We start from the raw sequence: 17588 nt of genomic DNA, 5'->3' as shown, positions 1-17588 counted from the left end.
GGACAGGGAAGTCTGGCATGCTGCAGTCCATGGGGTCACAAAAAATCAGACATGACTGAGCGACTGAACCCAACTGATGGGGCCTACCTTAATCTAAGGAATCCGCGAAAGATTCCCTGAGAAAGTAACATTCAAGTTGAGACTTAAGGGATAATGGATCAGATATGACTAGTGTTTGATTGCTTGTAATAAAGATCCTTTTTTCTCAACTAAGGAAAATAAATTATGAATTAAATAAGCATGCGTGCTCAATTGCTAAGTTGTATCTGACTTTTTTGTGACCCCATGGACTGTAGCCCACCAGGCTCCTCTGTCCAGGAGATTCTCCAGGCAAAAAACTGGAGTGGGTTGCCATTTCCTTATTCAGGGAACCTTCTCAACCCTGGGATTGAACTCAGATCTCCTGCACTGTAGGCAGATTCCTTATCTCTATTCCTTATCACCATGGAAGCCCCTGAATTAAATAAGAGAGAGGCTTTTTCTCTTATTTAAAAGAAGTTCTGGTCTAGTGAGATGGGTCTAAAGTATCTCCAATATCCCATAGTCCTTATATCTTTTTACTCTGCTATTCATAGGCACGTGACTTCATCCTCAGAGTTGCCCCATGGTAGTAAGATGGATGCTATAGCTCTACCTATTATGTCTCCATTTCAGAGAGGACAAAGCAGGGAGAAATAAGGAGAAAGGTCCCCCAGCTAAGTCAGTTCCCCTCTTTTAAGGAGTTTTTTTGATATCCTACCTGCATAACATTGACTCACTCTTAGTTACATAGCCACCCCTGTCTACAAAGAATACTGGAAAATGTAGATTTTTAGCTGGCACATTGCCAGTCTTAACAGGAGAGGGGTTCTGTTTCCAAGTATGGTGGTGGTTTAGTTGCTAAGTTGTGTCTGACTCTGTGACCCCATGGACTGCAGCCTGCCAGGCTCTTCTGCCCAGGGGATTCTCCAGGCAAGAATACTCCATTCCCTTCTCCCAGGGATCTTCCAACCCAGGAATCAAACCAGGGTCTCCTGCATTGCAGACAGGTTCTTTACTGACTGAGCTATGAGGGAAGCCCCATTTCTAAGTATAAAAAATAGATATGAATGTTTGGTAGGCAGTTTGTTATGTCTGCTTCAGATGTATGGGAATTAGGTAGGCCAAGAGGGGACACTTCTCAATAGCTATGTTTTCTTGATTAGGTTCATGTGATCAATTTTAATAGCATTTAACCACTTCATAATCATTGCCACAATCCCTTTCATTGTTTTTCACAAAAATGGCCCACTTTGGTCATAGATTATTTTGCTTATGGGGTTATGAAGGGTAAGCTAAGTGAATATATATGAATACAATGCAGGAAGCTTTTCTGATTTATACATCACCTGTTTCGAGGTTATGTTATTGCTGTTACTTAGAAATAGCTATGGAGAAGCCAATTGCAACCCACTCCAGTACTCTTGCCTGGAAAATCCCATGGGCGGAGGAGCCTGGTGGGCTGCAGTCCATGGGGTTGCTAAGAGTCAGACACGACTGAGCGACTTCACTTTCACTTTTCACTTTCATGCATTGGAGAAGGAAATGGCAACCCACTCCAGTGTTCTTGCCTGGAGAATCTCAGGGACGGGGGAGCCTGGTGGGCTGCCGTCTATGGGGTCGCACAGAGTCGGACACGACTGAAGCAACTTAGCAGCAGCAGAAATAGCTAACTACTTGAGCTCTCAGGAACTGGAACTCACTTTAACTTTCCCTTTCTGCCTCACTGATTGCAGATCACTTTTGAGGAGGTAACACATTGCTCTTGTAACTCTTACCTTTAGCTATTTTAGTGCTGGAGTTTTGTCTCTGATCATCGGGACCTTTGAATTAATACAGCAAACTCTGAATCACAATACAGAGTGCCAGCATTATTGAACACATCCATTGTAACTGGACATCTATACAAACCCGAGCCTCTCAGCTGTTCTATTCCACTAGGACTTTGAAAGTTTTAACAAAGCCTGAGGTGATGTTTTCATCATTTTCTTTTTTTTCTTTTTTACTTTGGTTGGGACCTTTGGTAGGCTCCTTCTACAGCATGGAAGCATATTGTTTGCCCACATCTGAAGAGACAGCAGTTTCGTGTCCTGAGGAAGAGAGTAATTGCTGCAAAAAGTTTTGCTATTATCTACACAAAATAACATATTCTATTCGTTTTCTATTTGAATTACTTCCTTATCCATTGTGACTTAGACATTGCTGCCTCTTAGGCCTCCTGTGTCTCATAAGACTCATGTTTTAAGATTTAAATTTTTTTTTTTTTTTTTTTTTGGCCAGAAGTTTTGGGAGCCTCTCACCAAACTCCCTAATGAAAAGTTGTGACCGAAAATTTATTTATTATTACCTAGATTGAAGAAGCTTTATCTTTTCTCTATATTTAAAAAAAAATTGTCTAGAAAGGAGTTCTGTGGCCTTAAGATTCGTGTTCTCTTCCAAACTTATGCATTCTCTTCATTTATTTATTTGCAGATCCTAGGGACAAATTCAGAAGCAGGGAAGACCAATGTGCAAATTCATGGTTCACCCCTAATCATGTCTGTATTTGAAATAAAGACAGCTGCTTTCATTCATCTGTACATGTTCATATGTTTAAATTTCTACAACTATGTATGGTTTCTAGAGTCATATTTTGCTTTGCCTAGGCTTAGGTTAAAACTTAGGTTAATACTTTTGGGCTTAGGTTAATACTTTTGGGCTTCCCCTGGTAGCTCAGTGGTAAGGAATACGCCAGCAATGCAGGAGCTGGAGGAGATGTGGGCTTGATCCCTGGGTTGGGAAGATCCCATGGAGAAAGGAATGGAAACCCACTACAGTATTGTTGCCTTGAGAACTCTAAGAACAGAGGAACCTGGTAGGCTACATTCCATAGTGTCACAAAGAGTTGGACATGACTGAAGCGACTTAGCACGCACACAGGTTAATACTTTCACAGAAAGATATAGCAAGGTAAGTAAGTTCAGTCACTCAGTCATGTCCGCCTCTTTGCAACCCCACAGACTGCAGCATTCTAGGCCTCCCTGTCCATCACCAACTCCTGGAGTTTACTCAAACTCATGCCCACTGAGTCGGTGATGCCATCCAACCATCTCATCCTCTGTCATCCCTTTCTCCTCCTGCCTTCAATATTTCCCAGCAGCATCAGGGTCTTTTCAAATGACTCAGCTCTTCACATCAGATGGCCAAAGTGTTGGAATTTCAGCTTCAACATCAGTCCTTCCAATGAACATTCAGGGTTGATTTCCTTTAGGATTGACTGGTTGGATCTCCTCGCAGTCCAAGGGACTCTCAAGAGTCTTCTCCAACACCACAGTTCAAAAGCATCAATTCTTTGGGACTCAGCTTTCTTTATAGTCAAACTCTCACATCCATACATGACAAATGGAAAAACCATAGCTTTGAGTAGATGGACCTTTCTTGGCAACGTAGTGTCTCTGCTTTTTAATATGCTGTCTAGGTTGGTCATAACTTTTCTTCCAAGGAGTAAGCGTCTTTTAATTTCATGGCTGCAGTCACCATCTGCAGTGATTTTGGAGCCCCCCAAAATAAAGTCTTTCACTGTTTCCACTGTTTCTCCATCTATTTGCCATGAAGTGATGGGACCGGATGCCATGATCTTTGTTTTTTGAATGTTGAGCTTTAAGCCAACTTTTTCACTCTCCTCTTTCACTTTCCTCAAGAGGCTCTTTAGTTCTTCTTCACTTTCTGCCATGAGGGTGGTGTCATCTGCATATCTGAGGTTATTGATATTTCTCCCGGCAATCTATAACAAGGTATAGAGTCACAAATAGGCTCATGTGAGAAATCTTAGCCAGGAACTGGTGAATTGTTAGCTTACCTCTATTTCACCTGGAGCCAGCATCTTGACAATTAACTTGTGATGATACAAAATGGTTTCTCTCTAGTCTCATAGCTCCATCCCTAGCCACAGTGTTACATGATGGCAGGCATATGATCTGTATCAGGCCTAGGCAATTCCAGAAGTAGCCTCTTTGCCTTTTTCATCTGGTTTGTCATCACTGCTATTCTTAAAGGGACTTTGTGCCATGACTTTCTCACTTTTAATACACACTTAATTTCCTTACTAAACTGAAGTTTTTATTTTCAAAAGGTAATTCATCTGCATTAGGGGCTTCCTTGGTGGCTCAGTGGTAAATAATCCACCTGCCAATGCAGGAGATCTGGGTTCGATCCCTGAGTTGGGAGGATCCCCTGGAGAAGGAAATGGCAACCCACTCCAGCATTCTTACCTCAAGAATTGCATGGACAGAGGAGCCTCAGAGGCTACAGTCCATAGGGTCACAAATCAGTCGGACATGACTCAGCAACTAAACACACAACAATTCATCTACATTACATTTGTGAATGTAGGTTGCTTTGGGTTGGGAAGACACTTTCTTTCTGTCCACTTATATTCTCTATGTTTTCTTTCATATTTCGTATGTCCATAAACACTAAAGCTAGGTTAGATTTTGTTTCAATAGTATTGACACAAATGTCACTGAGTGTTGTTTGATACTAAAATGATAAATAGCAAGTCTTGTCTCTGCCCTTGGTAAGGATTTAAGGAAATAAAGAGATTAGATCTAAGCTAAGAGTGAGACACTGTGAGTAAATAAATCTTTTAGATTCAAGTCTTCACTTGCATGGGGTAAGAGCAGTATACCTAATATGTACATGTAATTAATCCAAGAAAATTGCATATTATTCTCACTCTATAGGACTGAAGTGGGCTTAGTGAAATTGGTATGTAGGCTTAAACTAATTGCATTCCTGGGGTCCCTGAGTAAGTTTACCTTTTCCTCTTCCCTGAGAGTGATCTATTCACTTAGGCAGTGGGTCAGCTGAAAGCAAGTACTGTCTTTGCAGAGAAACTTCTCACATGACTAAGTTCCCTGCTCTGGTCTTCCTCAGTTCATAAGATCTCACAGATGTCTGACTCTGGAGTCTTTGCCCTCTGTGTATGCTGGCGATCAAGTTCTCCTCACATTCATTTGAAGCAGCCTACCATAGGGAATGGAGAAGGAAATGGCAACCCATTCCAAGATTCTTGTCTGAAAAATTCCAGAGGACAGGACAGAGGAGCCTTTCAGGCTACAGTCTGTGGGGTCACAAAGAGTCGGACATGACTGAGTGACTATCACTCACTCAGCATAGGGAAAGAGAACTGTACATGGATTGGGGATGACACATGGATGGCGTTCTCTTACTGAACTGTGTTGAAAAAAGAGCTGCATCTTCACATTTTAAGACAACCACTTGAAACTCAAAACTTGAGACTTAAAAGAGCTTTATTTTGAACCTATTGGGAATATTCTACTAGATTGTAGTTCATCACTGCTCTGCCCTGGGAGTATGAGCAATATTAGTCTGAAGTTCACCTGGGATTTCCTCTTCATAGCTGGTCATATGGCTGCAGTTTCAGGGTTCAAAGGCTAAGAGCTCTATGCCTCCTTGCCTTAATTGTGGACAAAATGGCCAGGGATCCCATAACCTTCTGAACATTTTTTTTTTCTTTTCTTCCTTCTTCTCTCTCTCTCCCTTCCTCCCTACCTGCCTCTCCAGACTTCTAGGGAACTCTTACTCAGATTTGTAGATGGGGAAGTTAGTTATTGGACTGGTCCCCCAGTTGCACCTCTTTATTCTCCACCTCCAAACAAATAGTCACACTAATTCTTTACAGCTATTACTTGAAGAGTTATAAAATAGGCCTCAGAGGAAATGTTGAAGAAGAAACATATTTGGGAAAACTCTGAGGTGTGAATTCTGTCCTACTGTAGTGATCCTGGGGTCTTCTGGAGAAAGCACTAGATTTGAATGAAAAAATGTGGGTGGATCAGCTATAGACTCTTTCACTCATAATGTTTGGGTCTACACTAAGTGTTTCCCATGTATATCCCAACATGTTTCCCATATTTTCAGCCTCCCAGGAACATATGTGTTTTGAATGATGATAAGTGATCAGTTCAGTTCAGTTCAGTTCAGTCACTCAGTTGGGTCTGACTCTTTGCAGCACCTTGGAATAAAGCATGCCAGGACTCCCTGTCCATCACCAACTCCCAGAGTTTACTCAAACTCATGTCCTTTGAGTCAGTGATGCCATCCAACCATCCCGTCCTCTGTGGTCCCCTTCTCCTCCTGCGTTCAATCTTTCCGAGCATCAGGGTCTTTTCCAATGAGTCAGTTCTTTTCATCAGGTGGCCTAAGTACTGGAGTATCAGCTTCAGCATCAGTCCTTCCAATGAATATTCAGGGTTGATTTCCTTTAGGATTGACTGGTTGGATCTCCTTGCAGTCCAAGGGACTCTCAAGAGTCTTCTCCAACACCACAGGTCAAAAGCATCAGTTCTTTAGTGCTCAGCTTTCTTTATGGTCCAACTCTCACATCCATACATGACTACTGGAAAAACCATAGTTTTGACTATATGGACCTTTGTTGGCAAAGTAATGTCCCTGATTTTTAATATGCTGTCTAGGTTGATCATAACTTTTCTTCCCAGGAGTAAGCATCTTTTAATTTCATGGCTGTAGTCACCATCTGCAGTTATTTTGGAGCCCCCCAAAATAAAGTTTGTCACTGTTTCTACAGTTTCTCCATCTATTTGCCATGAAGTGATGGAACCAGATGCCATGATCTTAGTTTTCTGAATGTTGAACTTTAAGCCAACTTTTTCACTCTCCTCTTTCACTTTCCTCAAGAGGTTCTTTAGTTCTTCTTTGCTTTCTGCCATAAGGGTGGTGTCATATGTGTATCTGAGGTAATTGGTATTTCCAGGTTGTGCTTCATTCAGCCCAGTGTTTCTCATGGTGTACTCTGCATATAAGTTAAATAATCAGGGTGGCAGTATACATCCTTGACGTACTCCTTTTCCTATTTGGAACCAGTCTGTTGTTCCATGTCCAGTTCTAACTGTTGCTTCCTGACCTGCATACAGATTTCTCAAGAGGCAGGTCAGGTGGTCTGGTTTTCCCACCTATTTAAGAATTTTCCAGAGTTTGTTGTGGTCCACATAGTCAAAGGCTTTGGCATAGTCAATAAAGCAGAAATGTTTTTCTGGAACTCTCTTGCTTTTTCTGTGATCCAACAGATGTTGGCAGTTTGATGTCTGGTTCCTCTGCCTTTTCTAAATCCAGCTTCAACATCTGGGAGTTCATGGTTCATGTACTGTTGAAGCCTGGCTTGGAGAATTTTGAGCATTACTTTACTAGCGTGTGAATGAGTCCAATTGTGTGGTAGTTTGAGCATTCTTTGGCATGGTCTATCTTTGTGATTGGAATGAAAACTGACCTTTTCCAGTCCAGTGGCCACTGCTGAGTTTTCCACATTTGCTGGCATATTGAGTGCAGCACTTTGACAGCATCATCTTTTAGGATTCAAAATAGCTCAACTGGAATCCATCACCTCCACTAGCTTTGTTCATAGTGATACTTCCTAAGGCCCACTTGACTTCACATTCCAGGATGTCTGACTCTAGGTGAGTGATCACACCATTGTGATTATCTGGAGGGTGAAGATCTTTTTTGTACAGTTCTTCTGTGTATCCTTGCCACCTCTTAATATCTTCTGCTTCTCTTAGGTCCATACCATTTCTGTCCTTTATTGTGCCAATCTTTGCATGAAATATTCCCTTGGTATCTCTAATTCTCTTGAAGAGATCTCTAGTCTTTCCCATTCTATTGTTTTCCTCTATTTCTTTGCATTGATCACTGAGGAAGGCTTTCTTATCTCTCCTTGCTATTCTTTGGAACTCTGCATTCAAATGAATGTATCTTTCCTTTTTTTCCTTTGCCTTTCAGTTCTCTTCTACTCACAGCTATTTGTAAGGCCTCATCAGACAACCATTTTGCCTTTTTGCATTTCTGTTCCTTGGGTATGATCTTGATCCTTGCCTCCTGTACAATGTCAGGAACCTCCATCCATAGTTCTTCAGGCACTCTGTCTATAAGATCTAATCCCTTGAATCTCTTTCTCACTTCCACTCTGTGATCATAAGGGATTTGATTTTGGGCATGCCTGAATGTTCTAGTGGGTTTCTGTACTTTCTTCAATGTAAGTATGAATTTGGCAATAAGGAGTTCATGGTCTGTGCCATAGTCAGCTCCCGGTCTTGTTTTTGCTGACTGTATAGAATTTCTCCATCTTTGGCTGCAGAGAATATAATCAATCTGATTTTGGTATTGACCATCTGGTGATGTCGATGTGTAGAATCTTCTCTTGTGTTATTGGAAGAAGGTATTTGCTATGATCAGTGCATTCTCTTGGCAAAACTCTGTTAACCTTTGCCCTGCTTCATTCTGTACTCCAAGGCCAAATTTGCCTGTTACTCTAGGTATTTCTTAACTTCCTACTTTTGCATTCCAGTCTCCTATAATGAAAAGGACATCTTTTGGGGTGTTAGTTCTAGAAGGTCTTGTAAGTCTTCATAGAACTGTTCAATTTCAGCTTCTTCAGCATTACTGGTTGGGGCATAGACTTCGATGAGCATGATATTGAATGGTATGCCTTGGAAATAGACAGAGTTCATTCTTTCACTTTTGAGATTGTATCCAAGTACTACATTTCCAACTTTTGTTGACTATGATGGCTATGCCATTTCTTCTAAGGGCTTCTTGCCCACAGTAGTAGACATATTCATCATCTGAGTTAAATTCACCCATTCCAGTCCATTTCAGTTTCCTGATTCCTAAAATGTCAGTGTTCACTCTTGCCATCTCCTGTTTGACACCTCCAATTTGCCTTGATTCATGGACCTAACATTCCAGGTTCCTATCCAGTATTGCTCTTTACAGCATCAGACTTTACTTCCATCGCCAGTCACATCCACAACTCTGTGTTGTTTTTGCTTTGGCTCCGTCTCTTCATTCTTTCTGGAGTTATTTCTCCACTGATCTCCAGTAGCATATTGGGCACCTACTGACCTGGGGAGTTCCTCTTTCAGTATCCTATCATTTTGCCTTTTCATACTGTTCATGGGGTTCTCAAGGCAAGAATACTGAAGTGGTTTGCCATTCCCTTCTCCAGTGGATCATGTTTTGTCAGAACTCTCCTCTATGACCCACCCATCTTGGGTGGCCCTGCACGGCATGGCTCATAGTTTCATTGAGTTAGACATGGCTGTGGTCTGTGTGATCAGATTGGTTAGTTTTCTGTGATTGTTGTTTTCAGTCTGTCTGCCCTCTGATGGAGAGTTCTGGTAGCTAGGTGGTGGGGTTAATGGTGACGTCCTCCAAGAGGGCTTATGCCATACCCAGGTCTGCTGCACCCAGACCCCCTGCCCCTGCAGGAGTCCACTGCTGACCCATACCTCCACAGGAGACACTCAGACACAGTTCTGTCTCAGTCTCTGTGGGGTCTCTGGGTCCTGGTGCGCACAAGTCATCAGGTGGCAGCAATGAAAGTTTACAGGGAAGAGGCAGAGAAAGGGCTTTGACAAACCCTCGTTTCTCAGAGGTGGCCAGGCATTCCTGATGTAGAAGTGTCCTGCAGTTTGCGGGAGCTTTGTCCTATGTATGAAGAAGGCACTTATCTTCTTCGTGATGATGCTCATTTGTTATTTGGTTCCAACTGCAAAATTCTGAGAGTTTCATTCTCCATCATTGAAAGGGGGCTTAAACTGGCCATCTTAAAGATAAGTCAGTAAATTGTGTCCAGGTATATTGAAGGAGGTCTTATCTTTGGCTGTTTTTTTCTGTAATTTAGGTCAAAAGCCATTTCCAGAGTCATGTTGAAATGTGAACTCAGCCTGGATTAAGCCTTGACATTTAGCTGCTTCTAACACTTTTTCTCCAAATGATGAAATATGCACTCATTTCAATCATTATTTCTTGAACGTCCTCCCAAGTACCCCTTTACCAAAATAACTTTTGGTAAATGAGGCAGAGAATTATCTCTTTGCTGTATCATTTACTCTAAAAACTCAAGAAAAATACTAAAAAATAGAAATACAATTGTATAAGGAAGGTGTGTTATATGTAGACTAATATCAGGCAAGTCCCTGAATTGCAGACTTCTTCCTGCAAAAAAAGCACTCATAGCACATATTTCCAACTTTTTTTTTGTCTTTGCAATCTCTTCTTGTCTCCCTACCTCCTCCAGTCCTACCCCAAGGACATCTATAAATGTTAAGCTGCTCATATTTTGATGCATTGTGCAATGTGATATGAAAAATTTCACTAGGTCATCCTCATGCAAGAATGTAACATAAATATAAATTGATCTGGAAAACTAGAGGTCTAAACCAGACATTAACAGTTTTCCAATGGACAGGTAGAAGTTAACCCTGAGTCCATACTTTAGTGAAGCCCATATAGAAAGCTTTTCTGAGAGCCAAATTAAAACCTTAACTCCAAATGAACCTGGGATAAAATGAGAAAAACATGTCTTGCCAATAATTATGAATTCTGTCTGCTGAGATCATCTATGATAGGGTTAAAGTAATCCATGAAGAAATTATGTTAAGAACTATGACTCAAATGAAATTGCAGATAAGAAAGATAAGGAATGGCTAGCTGAGTATAATTAAATGATGTTCAACCCATGAGGGATGTGTGCACAAGGCCAGGTATAGCTTCTGGATCAGATGGAAGGAAGAGATCTCAGTATATTCCTCCTCATGGGAAATCATGAGAAGTCATGTAAAGGGTTTAGTAAGGAGATTGGCTGGTGAGATTGGTGGCCAAAAAGAAGTGATGTGATTGGGTTTTCAAAGAGTATGTTACTAATCTAAAATTAAGCATTGAATATCATTGACTAGGGTAGAAACCAGAGAAAGCAATGGCACCCCACTCCAGTACTCTTGCCTGGAAAATCCCATGGATGGAGAGGCCTGGTGGGCTGCAGTCCATGGGGTCATGAAGAGTCGGACACGATTGAGCGACTTCACTTTCACTTTTCACTTTCATGCACTGGAGAAGGAAATGGCAACCCACTCCAGTGTTCTTGCCTGGAGAATCCCAGGGACGGGGGAGCCTGGTGGGCTGCTGTCTATAGGGTCGCACAGAGTTGGACACTACTTAAGCGATTTAGCAGCAGCAGCAGCAGGGTAGAAACATGGTTGACAGTGCTATTACTCAAAAACATGGCTAAGACTTCTCAGTATATCTGCTAGAACCTGTTTCAAACACAGTTGATTTTTAGCAGGAATTGTTGATAAAATGCTGAGTCTCAGCACCTTTACCATCAGATAAACTTTTTAAAAAATAAAATTTTTCATCATAGTGTGTTTCCCTTTAGGTTTTCAGTTTTGTCAGCAGTGGAAGCAGCAACAAAAATAATCATAAAAAGGGAGAGGAGAGTGTTTAGCGGGGAGATCTACAGCTTTTTAAAAATCCAATTCTTCACACTTGTCCCAAAAGGCAATAAAAGACTATCTAAAAGTGTCATTCCCCTCTGGGTACCTAAGAAACTTGAGCACTGGGAAGTAATGATGATTCCTGGGAAAAGCTGATGAAATTGATATTTTTAATTTTCTCCAAACAGATCAGAATGAAGGATTTCATTGCAGGGAAGAATGCCGTATTCTTGGCCACTCTGACAGGTGCTGGATGCCCCGGAACCCCATGCCCACCTGCTCCAAGTCCCCTGAGCATGTGAGGAACATCATCACACTGTCCATTGAAGCTACTGCTGCTGATGTTGAAGCTTATGATGACTGCGGCCCCACCAAGCGGACTTTTGCAACCTTTGGAAAGGATGTCAGCGACCACCCAGCTGAGGAGAGGCCCACCCTGAAAGGGAGAAGGACTGTTGATGTGACCACCTGCAGCCCCAAGGTCAACAGCGCTATCCGGGAGGCGGGCAATGGCTGTGAGGCTATTAGCCCTGTCACTTCCCCTCTGCACCTCAAGAGCCCTCTGCCTACCAAGCCTTCTGTGTCTTACACTGTTGCCCTGGCACCCCCTGCCCGTGATCTGGAGCAGTATGTCAACAATGGTCCTTCTCGTCCCTCTGAAGCTGAACCCCGTGGAGCTGATGGTGAGAAAGTCGTGCATGAGGTCAACCCCATTCTGAAGGAAGGTCGAGACAAAGAGTCTCCTGGCGTGAAGCGTCTGAAGGATATCATTCTCTAAATCAGTCTTGGGGAAGAAGAAAGAGAGAAACCATGCTGGCTAGCTAAGAAGCAGTAGCTGATCATTTAATTGTTCACCAATGGTTGGTTCTTGAGTGGCTGTATTTCAGAGCTTTCCCTAAATGTATTGTTTATAAATGACTATCAATCTGTGACAATCCCTCTCGTTTCAACAGGCAGCAGGGGTGTTCCATTGGAGCAAATTAGCTTTGGCTTGAGTCGTTCATGGGGCCTTGATGTTGGGGAAACAGAGACAAATTCAGTTGGGAAAAGTATTATGTATTAAGTGTTTGAATTTATATATTTTTCTATGTCAAAATTATAATAAAAATTACCATTGTTTGTGGAGGATTACACTTAAAAAAAGCAAAAAAAAAAAAAAAAAAAAAAAAGGCTCTGGACACCTTGAATAAGTTTGCCACTGTTTGTAGTATAGACAAGTTAACGGTCATTTATTGTGTGCTATTCATTGATTCAGTGATGTGAAATTGAGTCCTCAAATGGTTGTTTCTGAAGCTCGAGTACTTTCCAATGCCGCTACTTTGCTGTGGACACCCCTGCTTTAAAGAACACTTTTGCTAGCTGTGCTATTGTCGTATTTGATATTGCAAATTGCTACATGTGTGGTGGTGGCAAAAGGCTTATAGAAATTGGTGTTTTTTTCTTAAAAAAAAAAAAAAAACTACAGACAAAAACAAAGTGCAAACAACTGAGATGGCAAGTGAATGAGTAATGCCATATGTATAGGCTGAGTACTTGGAGGGTACTCATTCACATAGGATACCCACAGAATGGTTGCTCACCACGTTGCAGAGTATTTTTCCTGACTTTCAGGCTTTTGCCTAGATCCATGATAGATCATTACAGAAAGTCATTTTTGGATATTCTGCTATCTAATTTGCAGTTGTCAGAAATATTGTGCTGAAAATTTTATGAGATCAATTTTTCTGACTTTCAGGCCCTGAACAGGAAAGTTGCTCCTGAAGTTATCAGTTTCCAGGCTTAGAAATTCCCTATCTCCAATCATCTAAAACTCAAAAAGACTGAATCTATTTTGAATTTTAAATTAGCATTTTTTCAGACACATACTTCCTGATTCAGTGCTTCCCAAACATGATTAGAAATTAGACTGCAAAGCACGTCATGGACTGGAATTGAGAACTCCATGTGGCTCTGTATCATAGGAGTATAAATAGGAACAGAGTAAGCAGTACAAAGTGTATGTTTAGGAAAAGACAGGTAACAGGTAACAGCATCCCTAATCCAATTATCGTGCCTTCTGAATGGAGACACTTGGACATTTGAACTCGTATTTATGAGTGATACATTTTTTAAATTAAAAATGTGAACAGGAAACTATTAAAATAAAAATCCTTTAGATTTAGCCAACTCTTTGCTGTAGGCTAGGAATACACCATTTTTATTAACAAGTTTGTTACACACATTCTTTTTCTGTTTGTTTAACATTCCTCAAACTCCCCTGTTTATTAACTGTCTATTAATATTCACTAGCCAACATAGTATTCTTGCAGCCTAAGAGTTCATAATTTAAAAACAAATATGTCACCTTTGCTCTGTCTTGGTCTTAAAAGAGTTGTTTCTAGAGAAACAAGTTTTGTGGTTATGTTCTCATTTGTTTCATTTTTTGAAATTCAAGAATATGCAGAGAAAAAGGCTTAGAGCATTAAGAATGCAAAAGATGATTTATTTTCTTAAGTTAGGTAGATAAGTCCACTCTTTTAAATGTTTTAGTTATTTTTGCCTGAGTTCCTGCTTTATACATTAACTGGGGACATTTTCTTTTGTGGGAAGGAGGGTTTGAGGGAGGGGGCTGGGTAAGGAAGTGGGAATGGGGTTAGTAGGGGAGAATATTTCTGAAAAAGAAGTTATAAATGAAGCTACAAATTCATTCTTATTTCTTATTCAGTGCTGAATACTACCTCATGCAGAATATTGGTGTGACTGCAAATTTCCCCCTGAAACTGACACAATTAGAAATCAATTATCATAGCATCTTCATTTTGGCTCATTTAATTCTCTCGCTTTTTCCCCTTTAACTCATTTTATTTTAGTAGTAGATTTTGAATTAAGTATTTATTTCTGTTTGCAAGTGAATAGTTTATTTAGCATGTTAAAATTAACTTTTTTTTCCATTTAATTTATGATGGCTGCCCATAGAATTTAGACTGTTCCTCTGCTGATCCATCCAGATATTAGCTATACTGTTAGCTACCACCTCACTTTCAAGTCAGATTTGACAGCTTTTGTACAGGTGTATTTCTTATGTGCTCAGTGGGGATGAGGGAGCTGAAAAGATTGTGGCAAGTGGGAGCATTCAATGTTATGTGGCCACTGGCTGCCATGTCTCTTACCAGCCAAATTTAAAATGGTTAATGTAGAAGTGACATTGATTCTGCTTCTCTCTTGTGTTCACCCCCGCCCCCCACCCTGTTTTTTTTTTTTTTTTTTTCTTTCCAGAATTCAGTTTCAAGCAATAGACCAATCCTTTTTCCTTCTTAAAATACTTTGTTCGCAATGGGCAGTCAGATATTTTTTGGCTTCCAAATCCTTTACTGAGTATGTTCAGAGAATTTCCCTCATTAAGAAAATATCTTTTTTCCCCCTCTACAGTTGTCTGATGTATACATCCTCCCAGAAGCACAAGTGCATCCTAGGAGGGCTTTGTATGCTGGTTTTATAGTCAGGCTGTGCCTGCAAAAAGAAATTTTGTGCAAGGATCCTAACTTTCCCTTTTGGTTCATGTTTTTCTCTCCTTTCCAATATGTCTGATGAAAAGCCACAAAGGCCAGAGGGCCAAACATTCTCCCTTTTTTTCCTCTCTAAATATGTTACACACTTAAATATGAGGGATCAATTTCAGTTCCTAAATCTTAAGGAGTTCTATTCCACTTATTCTGATGTCCCTTTTGGGGAGGAATTGACGTTTTAGGTGTGTTTAGGTGTGGCATATTGAGGTATGACATGCTTTACTACTAACTGCTTTGGGCATGTCCCTGAGCCTGTGAATGGTTTCATGCAATATAAACAGGTTAGTTTGCATTGATTGATTGCTTCTCCCCAAATATGGGAACATGCTATATACATATAAGAAATAGGAAGAAGGGAGCCGTGCTGTGTGGAGTCTCTTTTTTCTTTTCTCTATACTGACTAATCTATGAACCCGTTCAGAAGGAAACTTACCATCCCTTGGATTCTCTTAAAGCCAGTAGAGTAAATTATGGCCCACTTTATTGCCCAAATAGGTAATGGGCCAAGGGACCCTGCACTTCCTGAAAGGCAGTGGTTTCAAGGTGTAGTCCTTGGACCAGCAGTACTAACATCACTTGGGAACTTGTTAGGAATGGTAATTCTCTGTCCTCACAAAGACCAACTGAAGCAGAACCTCTGGGGGTGAGACCTAGCAATTTATGTGGATCAAATGCCCACTAAAGATTGAGGACTTGGTAAAGCACAGGTTGATGGGCCCTGCACTTAGAGTCTCTGGCTCAGTAGGTCTGGAGTGAGGCCTGAGTCTTTGCTGATTTAAAAATTCCCAAGTGATGCTGATGCATCTGGTCCAGGGATCACATTTTGAGTATCACTGCTCCAGTGTAAACTTGCCTAGTAGAGCTAATTGCACCTAAGGTGTCCATTTAGACTGATAAGTTGGTGACCCATTGATCACTACTCAAAAATATTAGAGGAATACAACTTAGAACTCTGAAAACTGGAGCCATCCAGTGTCATCCCAATAGTGTTACTTCAACATACACCGGATTGAAGGGAATTCAGTTGAACTTTTCATATTGCTCTATTATATTAACAAGCAAAACGAAAGTGGTCCACTTGAAGCATCAAGGACAAAGGGCAGTTTTGGGAGACACAAGTATGTAAGAATAGCTTGACTGGGCATCCAGTGTGGGAAAAGGATCATTACTGTACATAATAGAAGTTCTGGCTGGAATTCCAATTCACTCTATGAGGATCATTTTGATGTTGAATGGTCCCCAGAGCATCCTGACAAGTCTGGTCCACTTGGCTCTTTATCCAGGGTAATAAGACCCTAACTGACTTTGAAAAACTGGCATAAATGAGCTTAAGAAGTCCATTGTATACAGTCCTAGTGTTTGCCTTCTCAGTAAAATTACATTTAAGGATGTCATTTCATGAGTCAAATTGTATCTGCTGACACTAAAGTGTATTGAGATGTTGTTCTTTAGTTTAAGTATGTAACAAAGTAATATTCAAAGGGGATGTGTGGGGGTGGGGCTGGGACTGGGTGGCTTTATATTGATAATGAAATATTCCAGAGCAAAACACATTGTCCTAATGAAGTTGTTGCAGCTCTCTTTATTTTCTTGTGAAGCTGGAATTGGCCTGTGGGTCACATGTTGTGTAAAAGTGAATTAATTTCCAATAGAACTCATATTGCTTTTTGTAAAAACAAAGAAAATCAACCACCTTGTCTGAAATATATATTGTAAGGTGCTCTTGGTAAAGAACAACCCACGAAAACCTGATCTTGATTGGAAAGCATTGTAGGTCATTAGGGAAAACTGATGATGCTGATTGTTGCTCCAGCTGTATTGGCAATTAAAAATGACCTTGTTACTAACTGAAAGTTGCTGTCAACCTTAGCAAACAAACCAGCTAACACCATTACAGCACTGGTTAAGTAGATTTTTACTGGCACTGGCTGGCGTTCAGCTGAGGAAGGCTAGAACGCAGACTTTAATGACCAAGAGCCAGACTAGCTTGAGCTAGAAATTCAGCAACAAATACCTTCTTGTGCTATTTGAATGCTAAGGTATTAGTTGCAAAAGGCTTACGCCTTCGCTCCTCTAGTGAGGGGAATGAGCCTGATGACACTATTACTGTTTACCTGTCAAACCAGGGTGGAAATTTAGAGGGATGCAAGTACAGTATGTCTCATTAAGCAGTCTCTGTTGCTGACTATATGAAGGTGAAATTGTTGTATATGCTGATCTGTATGTTATGTACATTTTCACAGTGATTGAATCATTGTAAAAAGAAAAAAGACAAAAAAGAATCACCACTCTATTTTATGAAGATGATAAAGCAGCTTTATTAAATTATTACAGTTATGTTTTAAATGGTGTTATCTGCCACATTGTTTCCTTTTATCTGGTGGTTCTCTGTTTTCCCCTTAAATGTGTTTTCTCTGCTTCAAAAATATAATGCATTTTAGTATTAAAGGCTATTATGGAAAAATGATTGGTGAATTGTGTCTCGGAGGGTGTTGGTTGGCTCGGGGTGGGGGTGGTGTTGGGAGTGACTGTGGGTCCATGAGGACCCAAAGGATTTCTCTTGCCTTTTTCATTCCACACAATCACCAGCTCTCCAACTAAGAGGGGATTCTGCCATCAGTCAGGCTCCACTCATTTCCTCAGTACCTCCTGTCCTTCCCATCCTAGTCAATACCTTTTTCTGAGGAAGGAGACCCACTCACATCCAGAGAGGAACTTTCCTGGGTGGTACCTT

At 40.8% G+C, this 17588-nt stretch overlaps 1 protein-coding gene across 3 annotated transcripts in view; it reads left to right on the top strand.

Moving 5' to 3' along the window:
* PCDH19 (protocadherin 19) overlaps positions 1–17321 on the top strand; it is a 133775-nt gene extending 116454 nt beyond the window's left edge. For all 3 annotated transcript variants that reach the window (XM_010821638.4, XM_010821639.4, XM_003588123.6), the window contains one exon: positions 11498–17321. In XM_010821638.4, the coding sequence (XP_010819940.1) occupies positions 11498–12087 (590 nt within the window). In that variant the 3' untranslated portion in view covers positions 12088–17321. The remainder of the gene's footprint in view (positions 1–11497) is intronic.
* Positions 17322–17588: the final 267 nt, after the last annotated feature.

The sequence above is a fragment of the Bos taurus genome, chromosome X, assembly GCF_002263795.3.
Source record: "Bos taurus isolate L1 Dominette 01449 registration number 42190680 breed Hereford chromosome X, ARS-UCD2.0, whole genome shotgun sequence".
NCBI lineage: Eukaryota > Metazoa > Chordata > Mammalia > Artiodactyla > Bovidae > Bos > Bos taurus.
This window is presented reverse-complemented; position numbering and strand designations above follow the sequence as displayed.